We start from the raw sequence: 13,995 nt of genomic DNA on the forward strand, positions 1-13,995 counted from the left end.
GCCGAAATGACAGTGATCGTATTTTACAGGGTTACAATGGACAAGGTCGTCAGAACTCCAAGGATCACACACCTCTTGACAGTCACTTGGCGTCGTGTGGATGTTAGAGTGATGTTATTCACACTGCCAAATATCTCCAGCAGGGACTCCTTAAAAAGATCCACGTTGAGTCCCGGTGAAGTTGTACTGCATTGTCTCTCTGTAATGCTTACAATAGTAAGTGTGCTTCCATAAGCCAAAGTTCTTTTGTAAATGTTTCAGTGACTCAGTAAGTCGTGAGTTCTCAAGAGATTTTATCCTTTTTAAATCACAGTTGCCAATATGGTACTGTCAAAATGTTTATAACTGTGTTACAAACAGTTTATTTTTCTATGTGTTGGGAAATGAATTTGGATTTCTATACATAATATTCCTTGTCCTTGTCTTTCGGTCTCTTGCTACTTGCGCTGCCTTTGGCGCTGCCGCTGGGTGTTTTATCTTTCACCACAGCGCCATTGGTTTGCGCCGAGTTGCTGATGTAGTTGCGCGTCTCGTCCACCTGGTAGGAACCCTCGTCCCTGTTCCTGTACTTGTACATGGCGTAGAGGAGGATGAGGATGCAGAGGGCGGCGGCTGAGACAATTCCCACCACCATGCCCGTAGTACTGCTAGATTCCCGGATCACCTCTGAGGCCCCCGGGGGCACCCGCCTTACCACGCCGGGCACAGTGGGCAAGGCAGCAGGCACCGTGCGCAGCATGGGCGAGGTGATGAAGGGGCCACGTGGCTTTGTGCCGTCCAGATCGAAGGACGTGGGCAGGGGCAGCAGGACTATGTCCGGCTGCAGGGGTTTTACCTCGCGGTTGTTCATTTTCCCGGCGGGCAGCTTGGGTGGCGTGTCCGAGGGGACCGCCGCCGGCGGCGTGCCCCGGTTGTCAGGGAGAGGCGAGGTGGGTGTAGTCCTACCTGCCTCAGAGGCTTTGCTAGGCCTCAAGTCCTTGGCCTCCCACTTGGGTGCGAGGGCTTTGTAGCCGCCTTCATAAGCCGATGTGGTCAAGATCTTATCTGTTACCAGGGAGAAGGTGGTGTAAAAATCTTCATCGTCAGTCGGGGGCAGGCTAGAGTCGAATGCTTCGCCAGAGCCAAACCCCGAAATCACCATGCCATCATCATCATCATCATCACCATCATCACCACCATCACCATCATCACAATCATCGCTGCCTCGGTCCGACAAGCAAGGTACCCCCGCCTCAGTGGCCATGGCCAAGGATTCTTTGGTGGTCTCAATAATGGTGAGAACGGGACGAAGGGTTGGGGGAAGGGGGATGAATGGAGAACGAGTGGATACAGAAGGGATGTCTATGGGGTCCTCAACTAGCACGGGGATGACTAGCTCCCCTCCTGGAAAGTGAAAGAGAGAAACAGACACCAGTCAGAGGGCAGAAAGTCTTCCATCAGCAAAGCCAGAAGTAGCCAAACACCCAAAGAACCGGTAACCAAAGAACGCATAAAGCAAAGCTCAACAAAGGGAGGAAATGAACAGAAGATAAACAAAGAAAGAAAGAACGGAAAATACTGTACCAGTGCAAAAACAATAAAACTCAGAACCAAACAAGACCCAAACTGAAAGAAAACAACAGCCATAAATCAAGTATACATTGCATCAAAAGGCTTTGAGGGATGCACAAGGGTGAGCCACATTAAACTGACTTCACATACTAACTCCTACATATCCTCTATGTTCTCAGACAGCAGCAGAGTCCCAACTCGTCACATATGGCAGCTTGGTCAGTGGCCCTTTGCGTCTAATACCGACCCACAAAGGCACCCTTTAGCAGCGGGCTCTCTGAGGCCCTGTTAAAATGACAGGACTTTAACCTGGGAGATCGGTATTTACGGCTTCTTTTTAAGTTACGTAGATTATGTAAGTTAACTTTCTAAAGCAACGCTCCTAATGTAACAATCGTAAATAACGGCACAATCATGAGCTGCGTAACAAATGTAGTTATGTTAACCCGAACCACAATCCTTTCCTAAAGTTAACCGAGTACCGCTGTTGCTTAAATTTAACACATTTTTTTGGTTTGAATTCACGATGCCAAAGGGATACCCAGAGCGGTACAAAGTTAGACCAATGGGTGCTCACCGAGTTTCCATATTTGACAAGTTGGGAGTGAGAATGTGTTGTCACATTAAACTAATCATAGTTATATTACGCTATGTTCTGTATGCTGCATGCATATTCATAATTTACTGTATATGACGAGTGCCCTATATTTAGTTCTGTCTGATAATGCTGCATATTTCTCCACGTAAATGACTATTTCAGGCTTTTAAGAGGCTTGATTCATTTATTTTTTAAGCGTTAATCTGTTTTAGTCCGTCCAAAACTGAGCACCAGAAGATGTGCTCCGCGGACAAAAAGAAGCAGAAGGTATTTGTTTGCAATTCAAGTGCCAGTGGGCCTGAAAGCAAGTTAACTAAGTCTGAAATGAGAAAGCGTTTGTACAGTATGGTGTTTCATATAGCTGCTGAGAGGCGCTTTTTAACCCTGTTGGCCTACACGGGCAAACAAATACTAAAAACTGAAAAATGACAGAACTAAAGAAGGGAAAGGCTGGAAGTGCTCCAAAGACCAACGACGTTACCCAGAGCCTCTTAAAAACCTGACGGGCACGTTAGCTCTATTAGATGGTCACAAACGGATCTATAAAGAAGACTGTGCCAATAAAAAGTCACCGCTCACGAGTCATAAAGAACTGAGGGAACGTCATTAGTGGGCTCCCCTATTTGCCCTAGCCTCTCGCCTTTTGACCCCTACAGTAACCACGATGGCACAAAGTCACCGGGCAGTTCAATCACACCTGAATGTTTTCTGATTTATGCCGTTTGGTGGGAGAATCTCGCTTGTAACAGCGTCTCCATTTTGGAGTGACATTACTGCATTAGGAACCTAGCTGCTTAAATAATCCATTCGTTTCAATGAATCCATTTGGGAACACTTGCTACCGCATGCTTTACTGGTGAAACCTGTTGTTCGACTTTACTACAAAGACTTTGAAACATTCAGATGTCTATTGAAGCTGCTTATCCTCTTGCCAAAGCGGCGTTGTTGTACATTGCAAAGGCTCACAAACAGGGCACTATAAAGAGATGCAAACCTTTTGGAACAATAAAGAAAAAGAACACAACGGAAATTAAGGAAAACCAAAATAATAATTAAAGGCATTGCAAAAAAGAGTTCAGAGTTAGAGCAAACATTGTAAAAAAATAAAAAAAACATTCACAAAGTAAAGCCACAGATAGAGCTATCCAGAAAGGGATTAGTAAGAAGTAAGTAGGAAAAGAAAAACAGGGAAAAACAGCTCGGAAAATCATAAAAGCCTACAAATAAAAGACACTTTTCAAAGGAAGGAAGCATACCATCAGTTTTGTCAACTTACATCAACAAATTGCCCGCATGATATTGGCAGGAAGAAAAAAAATTTACAAAAGAAAGTTGTGTAAGAATGCCTTTGGACAAGTTAGGTTAGTTTCTTTTTAGCAGTTTCTGATTAATTAGTATATATTTCTCTTTTTAGACAGGATGGCACAGGGAGGCAACAACACATACATCCACACATCATGACATGAAAAATAATCTTCACCATTCTGTTCAGGACATCTTTTTTTTTATAGTCATTTAATTTTTGTATCAAAAGAAAACTGTATGTCTATAACTCTTGCTTTGATAGATAAGTCTCTTCATAAATATCTACAGCCTGATTCGACGACTCGTTTTACTCTTTTTACTCTTTTTTTTGCTCGACTTTAACTTCAGTAAGGAACAAATGGATGACTGTACATATCTTAGAATCTCTACGTAAAGGGGTTCGGGGAGGAGGGAGTGTGAGACGGGGGTGGGACCTATGAACATACTAGGAAGGAAATGACATAGATGGGGGTGAACGTGTACATCAGTTGCCATGTCCATGTAAAGGCGGCACGAAGCGGTCGGGCGGCATTAGAGCTTTTGGCTGTAAGGAAGGGATGGGGATATACAGACAATGAGCATATACATGCCCATCTACAGAAGAGAACAGCACTCTCAACACTGACAGTTTTACAAACCCTAAGCTGCAACTTCTTTGCCATGCACAAGAAATTAATCGACTCATTCATTGATTAAATCCAAATTTCAATCAGCGGTAAGCTATCAAGTAACAGGAAGATATTAGAGATCAGCATAGAAACAGTCTGGAACACTTTTCACAGATAGTGGTGAGGGTCTAACTTTGGAGGCGTCTTCGCTTTTTTCTCTATGACGACATGAATTTGAAATCCCCAATGCAGCTGCGTCTTTTTGAGGCCCAATGGTTCAAAAACAACCTCCCGTCGTTCGTTTTTGCGGAACGGCGATTAACTCATAGAGAAAAGAGGAAGTTGTTTTATTCTAATTAGGGAAGAAATCATTAAAACATTGGCAATAGTATTTCTTAGCAAATTAGCAGAAAGTTTAAAATTTGAACATTTTCAGAAAAGAAACATAGATACACATATATGTATTTGGACATATATGTTACAAAAAAGACAAAAAAATAATAAGAAGAAAGTAAAAAATAAACAGATTTGCAAGCAAGAAAGAAAGAAAGGCATTAAATTTCTCACACTATCAAAGATGAACAACCAGAAAGCACACACTGAGGCAGACAGAGAGGAAGGGGACAGTTTATAGGCAAAGTGTCACCACCTTCATTTAACTAATAATAAAGACTTTATTATTAGTTACTAGAACATTTCTCTTGTTAGTATTTTTAAAACATGGGACAGGGCGTGCAATCTGGATGTACGTCAGAGAAAAGAGAGGTCAATCAGACACGGTTTTATTTTGGACTTTAGTTCCACGTTAAGAAGTTGGGTTAATGCATGCGTAAGTAAGTTGCATTTAGGGAGAGTAATATACAATAACAATACAGCAAGCCATGGGACAGGTGGGGGGGGGGGAGGGGGGCTTAGGAAGGGGTCAGACGTCAGTAAAAGGTCACTGCCACCGAGGGCTGTGGGATATTTAGTCAGGCAAATACACCGTTCATCAGCAGTTAAGAGGGGTAGAAGGTGCGTCATGGGTGATGTTTAAGCAGCGTTATGTGGCGTTTAAAGACCGTCACGTTCGCTAATTAATCAAGAGGAAAAGTGGACTAATTAATGAACGACTTTTTTATGAAATATTTAGATGCTTTATGTCGTGGGCATAACCAACAGCCTTCGTTTGACAGATAAACACTGTGTTGGGAAGGAGTTCCACAAGAGGGCATGGGGTCGGAGACGTTATCTGTGCTTCTGGGGACTTTAAGGGGATATGTTACGCTTATTTTCAGGTTCGTACGTGTATTTTGGGTTTTCTACTAAAACATGTAGATGCTTTAATGCTCATAAACACATTATTTTTCTCATACTGTCTGTTTGAATATGCCTGGATTCACCATCTGCCTGAAACGCTTCATTTGTCCACCTGTCTCTTTAAGCCCCCTCCTAAAACAGCCCTTCTCTGATTGGTCGGGAATTCCAGGTCTTCTGCATCTGCGCTCTCAGAGTTTCTGCATCGTCATTGCAGCCGGGGACTGACTGTAACAGCACTGTAGCTGCACTTTCTATATATATAGTGTAGTTGTGACATCCATACAGAAGACCAGACGGCTTGTTTAAAGACACAGTTTCAGATTACAGACTGTGTATTTGTGTATTTCTATAGTGTATTTCTCTGTGTATTGAGAATGTTGATACTTACAGTGTTTAGAAAGCACACTGACCTGCTTCATCATCAAAAAATACACTAAAATCATACTTTTTTTACTATCTGGGAACTGGTAAGGAGATGTGAGAGGCTCATTTATCTTCCATCCTCCTCTGCTCGACCTCTGATTACACAAAACTGTGTCTCTGAGTTAAGTATTACTGAGGAAATATCACACTGTTCTGTACTGTAGTGCCTGTGTATCATCAACACTGACATCTTTAATGTGAATTTCCTGCTTGTCCAACCACGCTCCACAGAACGCACTGTCTGACTTGACATAGCGTGGCTTTCCACTCTACGACTGAAGAGTGTCTCTTCAGCTAACAGCTCCTGCTCATGTTGCATGGCTTTGATAATATTGTACCGCTGGCCTTGTTAAATAAACACCAGCAGGCCAGGGTAAGTGATTTCATTCAAGGCTTTATTTATTCAACTCTGCTCTTGTTGTCTTGGCCTTGTTTGCATCCTTTCAATCCATTCTTGGCTAACAGCTTTTCGGCAACTGTTAGCTTTGCGCTATATCAACAAAACACTTGGATGGGAGGGGAACCGCCGCGGTCCAGGGTCTCCGGTAAAGTCAGTGCAGAGGACCTTGATGTTTTAGTAAACACTTTAATCCTGTGTAAGCTCTTGCACAAGCGTCGCACATCTTGCTGCATTTCTGAAGCAGACAAACGGGGCGGTTTCTAATGGACTTGCTAAACCAGACTGCGTTTGTTTTCCGCACTCGTCAAGATGGATGGGATTTTGTTCTCAGCCTCTGCCTCCCTGACAAATAATATTCCACTCCGCTACACCTAAAGCTAGTTTCTCTGTTTTCTGTCTTTTAAAGCAAATGGAAGTCCGGCCTTCAGATTAATGAGTGTTTCCTTGTGCCGGTGCCTAATGAACAGCCTTTGAATCAATGGGAAAAACGGATCCTATCTTTATAATCCACAAAAACGAACGCATGAAACATATTGAATTATGAACCGAATTATCCGTGCGTTCCGCTTTTCATCATTCCTGGTTTTAAAAAAAAAAGCTGCATGCCCATGCTGGCTTTTGAAGAGGAATTAAGTAAATACAGTTATTTCTAAATGGCTGATTGACTGTCTACCTCAGCAACTTGGAGGCTACAGAAATCTCAGAACTGCACTTTCTCTTCACTTCCCTTCACTCCCGCTGCTCTCTCTTCTGTCCTGATCCCCGTGTCCATCCAGCGTTTGCTGAGGCTTCCGAATGGAGATGAATCCCGACGGTGTGTCAGGGATTTGACGACGCTACACCATAAAAGCGGAAAGCCAATACACCGGCACCAACCATGGATGAACTGAGTGAATGGGATTTCAATGCTGTAAATTGTGGGTGAGTCAGTGGTTTGGGGCCCTGAAATCTCATTGTGGCTGTGCACATTGTGTCCACACACCTGCTGTAGCAGATTCATTTTCCCTCTACCAACCACAGAGCCAGCAAAAAACACAGATTCTCAGTGTGGACACACTTAAAGGGACATGCCAGGGATTATACTGGTACCCTGTGCAATGACTGAGCTTTCTAGAAACATGTACCATAAGAAGCTGGGGGGCACTTTACCCTGACATGAAATTATCTTATCCTGCTCTGTGCATACCTCTGCCAGGAGAGGTCTAATTTCTCACTGATGGACAATTAATTTCCATCCGAAAAGTTGAACGATGTTCCGTTTACAACCCAAGCAAGCAGAGAGGTCTGCCCTGAAAGGATGCATGAACTACCTCCGGCCGAAGAGAGAGGAGCGTCCTGAAGCCATGGCGCATGGCAGATAGCTCCTAATCTGTCATCATGTGGCTGGGTGCAGTCTGGGTATTAAATTGGCATCTCTAGCAGGCGTGGCCACTCGCACTTGTCAGCCGGTCGATTTGCTGTACAGCCGTTAGGCTGCACCTCTGCACTCGGCAGATATGTGTCAGCTGAATAACCTTTAAACTGATCTGAGGCCTGTGTTGAAGTGACAGCCGGCCCGATGGGGCTTGACGGAAGCCAAAGCTGAGGCCACGGGGAAACTCAGTGATCCATCCCTATGATACTTCATTCTGTAGCCCTACAGTACAGGTGTCAGGTCCTTAATATACAGCAACGAACATAACATCATGCCTCCAGTCGAACATTAATTTGAGCCACAGACTCTCCGCTTTACCCACGAAGGCCAAAGAGATGAGGAGAGATCTATAAATATGTGAGACCAGTTTCATCTGTGCTCCACTTTATCAACGCCTGATAGGGTAATGGCACACACAGAACCATTTATGGTCCTTTTATTAAACGCACAGTCTTTTTACAATCTATTCGAGATCCCATTTGAGTGCAACAGTTACCCTGTTTGCAGAGATTTGTGGGAGGCTGTCTTCTCTAGAAAAACGAGGGTCGTGTTGTTTGTGTAAAGAGATTGGAAAAACCTACCTGCATGTTTATGCTCAGTATCAACATTCTTATAGTGCAGTAAAGCGTGAGGGTTTGGAGGCTGGCGTGATGGATGGATGGGAGTCTGTGTCCCAACAGTCAATCTGGGCTTCCTTTAACAATGATGATAATCTTCCCCTACCCCTAAACCTGATGCTTCAGTCGTTTGGGAGCCGTTCAAGAAGCAGCAAAGACAACATTGACATATTATCATCTCAGAAAAAACTGATATAGCTAATGTGTTAGCAAACTGCTGTTGGAAAACTATGCTGATAAGAGTGAAGCTAAAGTTACTGGCCATAAAAACACAACAACGAGCTGAAAGGAGCCATTTGATTAATTATTATTCTAAAAAATAAAGATAAGAGCAGCTTTAACCAACTGGCTTTTGCTGCCAAAACTTAACAAATCCTTAAAACCGAGATGGCAGATTAGAAAATGTTCTTATCGGCCATTTTCAGAACAACCTTTAGTGTTTCTTGTACATATTACTAGCGCTGGTACAGCAAAGCCACTGTAATATACCTTACTCATAGCAGACATATTGAATTGCCGTAGCAGGGAAAAACACAGGTGTAACTAATAACAACAATAATGGACTCCATCCTGTTCATGTGGTCCAGGGCTTACCGGCACCATAGGAGTATATAGAGCAAAGCCGCCATCAATGCTGCAACATCAAGGCCTTTTCTCCTATGACAGGTCAACATTTCTCCTCTGTCTTCCTGTATTTGTATCCGTTCATCCTAGTACAAGTCTGACTATGCGTGAGTTTGTTAGTCTAAAGCCTCTTTCACACATAAACTGCAAACCTGAAATCATGTAGACATTTCCTCGTGAAGCTATATATGAGAACGCAAATGTCTCAGTCTCTGTATCAGACGGATCGGACATCAAACGTCACCCTGCCAACTCCCTAGTACAAAGTCTGTGTAAAGCCAGATTGGGCCCATGTGTGAGAATTCACAGCGAGTGAGTGTCCGCGCTGATAGCGTTTCTATCATGCGGCTGGTTTCAAAACCAGTAGAAAGCAAAAATCTGAGGGTGAAGAAGTAGGGTGATTTACAAAAATGTACGCGAAGATGCCAATGAAAATGTCTAACTGGACGGATGACGGGATTCGGGAACTTCTGACGGTAAGGGACGGTGCTGAAGTCCTCAGGCAAATTCACGGAACGGCAAAAGACTTTGTGGTTCATGATCAATAATAAAGCGTTTTTAATAATAATAAAAACATCATATGAGAAAACGGCTTAAATTGAAATGATTTTCATCTGGTCTTACTAATATTACGTCTTTCATAGCAACTTGTAGGCACTGTATGTACACATTTAACTGATTTGCACTTGTGGATTTATGAAAATAATTTGCATCAATTACCGGAATATAATTATATATTATTCGCAAAAAATGCTGAGATTACAGGGTAATGACAAGCTGCCTCTCCGTTAATCACTGTGAAATTAAATCATAAATTGACTTGGTATTTGCTTTTCTCTAAACTGAGCATTTCATATTTCTGATCATTTCCAGGTAGTTGTCATGAGCTGGTGAAATCCTGCATGTACTGATACTTTTATGGTCACTTCAACGTGTTCTGTTGTTGTCAAGAGTCTCTCTGCACGCTCCTTATTTGCCCTCTTGTGGAACTCACGTGGGATAAAGGGAGAAGGTAAGGTTTAACAGTTTCATTAAACACAAAGACGACAACAACCACGAGACGACCACATACAGCACACAAGACAGGCTGTTTGGCAGACGGAGCACTGACAGAGACAGCAGGCACAAGCACAAACACAACACTCCTCCGAGGGAGGAGCTGCCGCGGGGACTACAGCGGCGGCGCAGGGCCACCCCTGTAGCCCCAAACACACACACTGACACGTAGTAGAAGCCAGCTGGGGGTTAGCCTGAGACTTATGGGTGGAGAAGAAGCAGTACACAAAATGGATGCCAATCATATGCATGCAGAAGCGGGGGAGTGGGGGGGAGGGGAGGGTCATAAGTTAGTCTATAGAGCTGCGGTGCAGTCCAGCACAGTGTGCATGCCACAAATGCCTTCTACTTGGAGCAACAGATAGAATAGAAAAACAGATATACTTTGTGGCAATAAAAGTCTTTTTATGCCATCTGCATTCAAACAGACATGTATATGCAGAAAGGCTAAAAGAAAGAAGGTGGGTGAGTCGGGATGGAGGGGGGAGGGGTGGGGGTTAACGCTCGGGAGGGAGACAGGGAGTCATTCTTTCACACACAACTTTCTTGAGACAGAATGGGGTTGCCTGCACAAGGCCAAAAAAAGGATGATGGCAAGAAAAGATTTTGTTGCCGTTCATTTCCCTATGTTGTATCGAAAATGGGAGGAAGGATGTATCTTCAGAAGCCATACGGCACAAAATAAATAAATAAACAACAACACAAACTTGATGAGGAGGAATGCTTTGAATTTTCCAACCACCAAAAGTTCATGCGGCACGAGATGAGGCAAAAACGGGAGGAGTGGCTCTGTCCTTGCTTGGAGGATGGACGACGGATGATGAGGAGGACACCAAAGAAAAAAAAAAAGAAGAAACCAACCACGACAAAACAAGGAAACTCAAAACCACCCCACTCAACCCGCCCCCGGCTCCAAAGTAAAGCCAAAACAAACGAAAGAAAAGCTCAAATCTTAAGCAACCCAACAGCTGGGTCCAAATCGATACAGAAGAGAGATGTTCAAATGTGCATCACCAAACAAAATGCAACAGAAAAGAAACCCACATCATGTCATGCGACTGGTCATACGACTGGAAGCGGGGGGCGAGGAATGAGGATATGAATTTCTGTGTCAACATGGTGAAATGTACAGTATGTATGAGTGTGTATGACTACATATGTTGCCACTATATGAGGGGAGGGTACCGTGTTCTCTTGCAGGAAAAACTTCTTACGTTACGCTTTTGTTGCCCTTCCACTTTTGAGAATACTTGGGTTTGAGCACGTGAGCGGCAATAATGCGTCCATTCAGTTTCAATAATCGGGGATTTAAGAGAGCAAGTCGTGCTTATAGATAAAGAACCTAAACACTGCGAGGAGGCACAGGGAAAATGGCTTTCTCGCCACATTCAAAGACACAAGCGCGAGGACCTAATTGTGGTCGTAATGTCAAGGAAAAAATGCTATCAGAGTACGATAAGGCTTCAGAGTAACAGAGTGTCTGTCACAGATTTGAGGTAAACAACAAAATTACTGGCAGAATATCTACTACGGTACAAAGAAAGACCCAATTTCCGAGAAAAATAAATGACTGACCGATTATCTGTCCTGTCCTCCGAGCAGGGTTAAAGTGAAAGGTCAACGCATTGTATCAATTAAGGCTTATTATAAGCACTGAAAAGTGGACATATGCTAAGTGCTAAGATGAGCTGAACCAACGTGGCATCAATTTGTCGGCTGCGGTGGCGTTCTGAAGGACAGCGAAGCAATCAAATAACCTCAACTGCTAATGAGTGCCTCAGGGGGAGATGCTTTTTACATACTGAGCCAGTTTCCACAGAGCTCACACTCCACTGTTTTACTCCGTGCTATCCTGATTTTGTGCCAAACGCCCCTGGGCACAAGTTTGACTGACGGCTGCTTATTCAAAAAGTCGTCCAAACCCAAGTCGCCTCAAAATAACCACTGCTTTTAAAATCTGCGGTTTCATTTCCACTCCTAATTTTATTTTTCAAACTGCGCTGAGTGAATGTCTTATCACTTTGATCTAATCACAAAGTGATACCTGTGTGTGTGTGTGTGTGTGTGTGCGTGTGTGTGTGCGTGTGAAGGGAGGAAGGAAGAGAGACGATGCGCACAGAAATTCGAGGATATCTGTTCTCTATTAGAATGTTTCAGGTAAGGCAAGCCTCCGACGAAGGAAACAGAGGTACAAAACGAGAAGAAGGAGGAAGGAGAAGGGAGGAAGAGGCTCTGTTGCAGTTAGTCTGCTACATATCACAGTATCTATGCTGGAAGCATCTTTGTTCTCGAAAGAATCTCAAAATGTATCCTCTGTCAAGAGAGACGCACACACACGCACAGCAAGAGGAAATCAACCAGTACAGGACAGATACATTTTGAAGCATCAGTGCGGGCGACATGGGGCTTGATACTAATTTCGTACTTTGTTGAGTAAAAGTTTTTCTCTCGACCGAATGCTGAGAGAACAAAATTAGTATCAACGCTTCGTCATGTCTGCAACCAGGGGCCCCATAGCTAAGTGTAACTTGTTTCAGAGATGAAAGGTATGAGCTTTGACTACAGCAGCTGACTATAAGATGAAGATTCATTTACTTTTTTTTTTACAATTACCGTCCTACAGAGCATGCTATGGGTAAAGGAACTTGATTCTTACTGCTTTCATCCGTCTCCAAAGAGTTCTTTAAACTTTAGATATACACTGAGAACCCCTCACACTAGTGTATATTTCGCACAGTGGCTACTTTTCGGAGGGCTTTTCAAAGTTACACTTGAAGCTCCCATGGGACATGATGCTCGGAGGAGAGGCTCCTCGGCAGCAAATCAAAGAAAGAGAAGGAGAAATAGACCAGGTTCAGAGCAAGCACAACTCGACACACCCATCCCACCTGCATGTCCGGAGTCGCACTCTTCCAGGTCCTCGTCGTCGCTGGAGCACTCCGCTGACGAGACGATGTCATCTGTCGTCTGCGGGGGAAAAAAGAGACACATTCACACGCGTTCACAGGGAGATGCGGTTAGGCCCAGGGGCAGTACATAGAGTCCTCAACTTACACGCAGCAGTTCCATTCAAGGATATCTCTGCACACACAGACCTCTCCGCCTGTCCTTCGGCTTCCATATATCACTTGGAGTCAATCATATTTCACAGTGTTTATCATTCTTCACTTTATGTGCTTTCCACCTCCGCAGATAATTGTTTTCCTTCACCCTCCGCACTCTGCCTCAGATTATTTATCGCTGCCCTCCTCCTCTGTCGTGCACAATCAATGGCCCCACCAAGCCCTCACAGATCAACACTGTCCCGGCTTCTGATTTGTGCTAAAGGGTGCGGAAGGAGGGAGGGACGGGGCGGCGGACTTGCTAGCTACACCCAGACCAGCGATGGATTATCTGCACCTTCCAGTTCCCACAATTCTGATTTATCCCGTCCCAGCCCATTCCCTTCTATTGGGTCGACCCATGGAGGACAGAGCGGGGAGGTAGTATTTCAGCGGCGGTGCGCTGGGCAGCCAGCGTTTATTAGAATGAATCAGCGGGGCGATAAAATAAGCCCTGTCACTGAGCAGGGTTATGAAATCAGAGCGCTGATTGAGTTTTCCAGGCCTGGCCGAGGGTGCGGGGCTCTAAATATTATTGAGTTTGACAGACTAATGAAACGCGCCCCCATGCTTGCGCTGCTGCTTTCAACAAGGCCCAGAAAAGGCTGTCCGCCTCTACCATATGCACACACACACACGCGCACACACACACACACACACGCACACACACACACAGATGTTTAACAAGTATATGTCTACCAAACCTCGCAGTGAGAAGGTGGATTTTTCGCACCGTATTCCTAATGCGGGGTGTGATTATGTGTGATGGACTGTGCTTTTTTCTGTATCAGTACATTTGATAGTGTGCTAATGCGTGTTTGTGCTGGTATGCATAATGCACCACATTATGTACTGTACTCCAGCATGAGGAGGCAAACCGCAAAGCAAGCGGGGAGGCTCTAAACTAAATTGCTGTAAAATATGGCCCCTTGGTAAACATGACTATTTATTAAAGCTACATTACAGGCGTAAAAGTCTTGGTTATTGCTGAAGGAGGGT

At 44.1% G+C, this 13,995-nt stretch overlaps 1 protein-coding gene across 1 annotated transcript in view; it reads right to left on the bottom strand.

The window, feature by feature from the left end:
- Positions 1 to 397: 397 nt before the first annotated feature.
- Positions 398 to 13,995, bottom strand: part of nrxn3b (neurexin 3b) — a gene marked incomplete at both ends in the record, with an annotated part of 330,192 nt that continues 316,594 nt past the window's right edge. Inside the window, 2 exons of the mRNA XM_083933978.1 lie at positions 398 to 1,383; positions 12,784 to 12,862. Of these exons, the coding sequence (XP_083790104.1) occupies positions 398 to 1,383; positions 12,784 to 12,862 (1,065 nt within the window). The remainder of the gene's footprint in view (positions 1,384 to 12,783; positions 12,863 to 13,995) is intronic.

This window comes from Echiichthys vipera (assembly GCF_963691815.1).
Source record: "Echiichthys vipera genome assembly, chromosome: 19".
Taxonomy (NCBI): Eukaryota; Metazoa; Chordata; class Actinopteri; order Perciformes; family Trachinidae; genus Echiichthys; species Echiichthys vipera.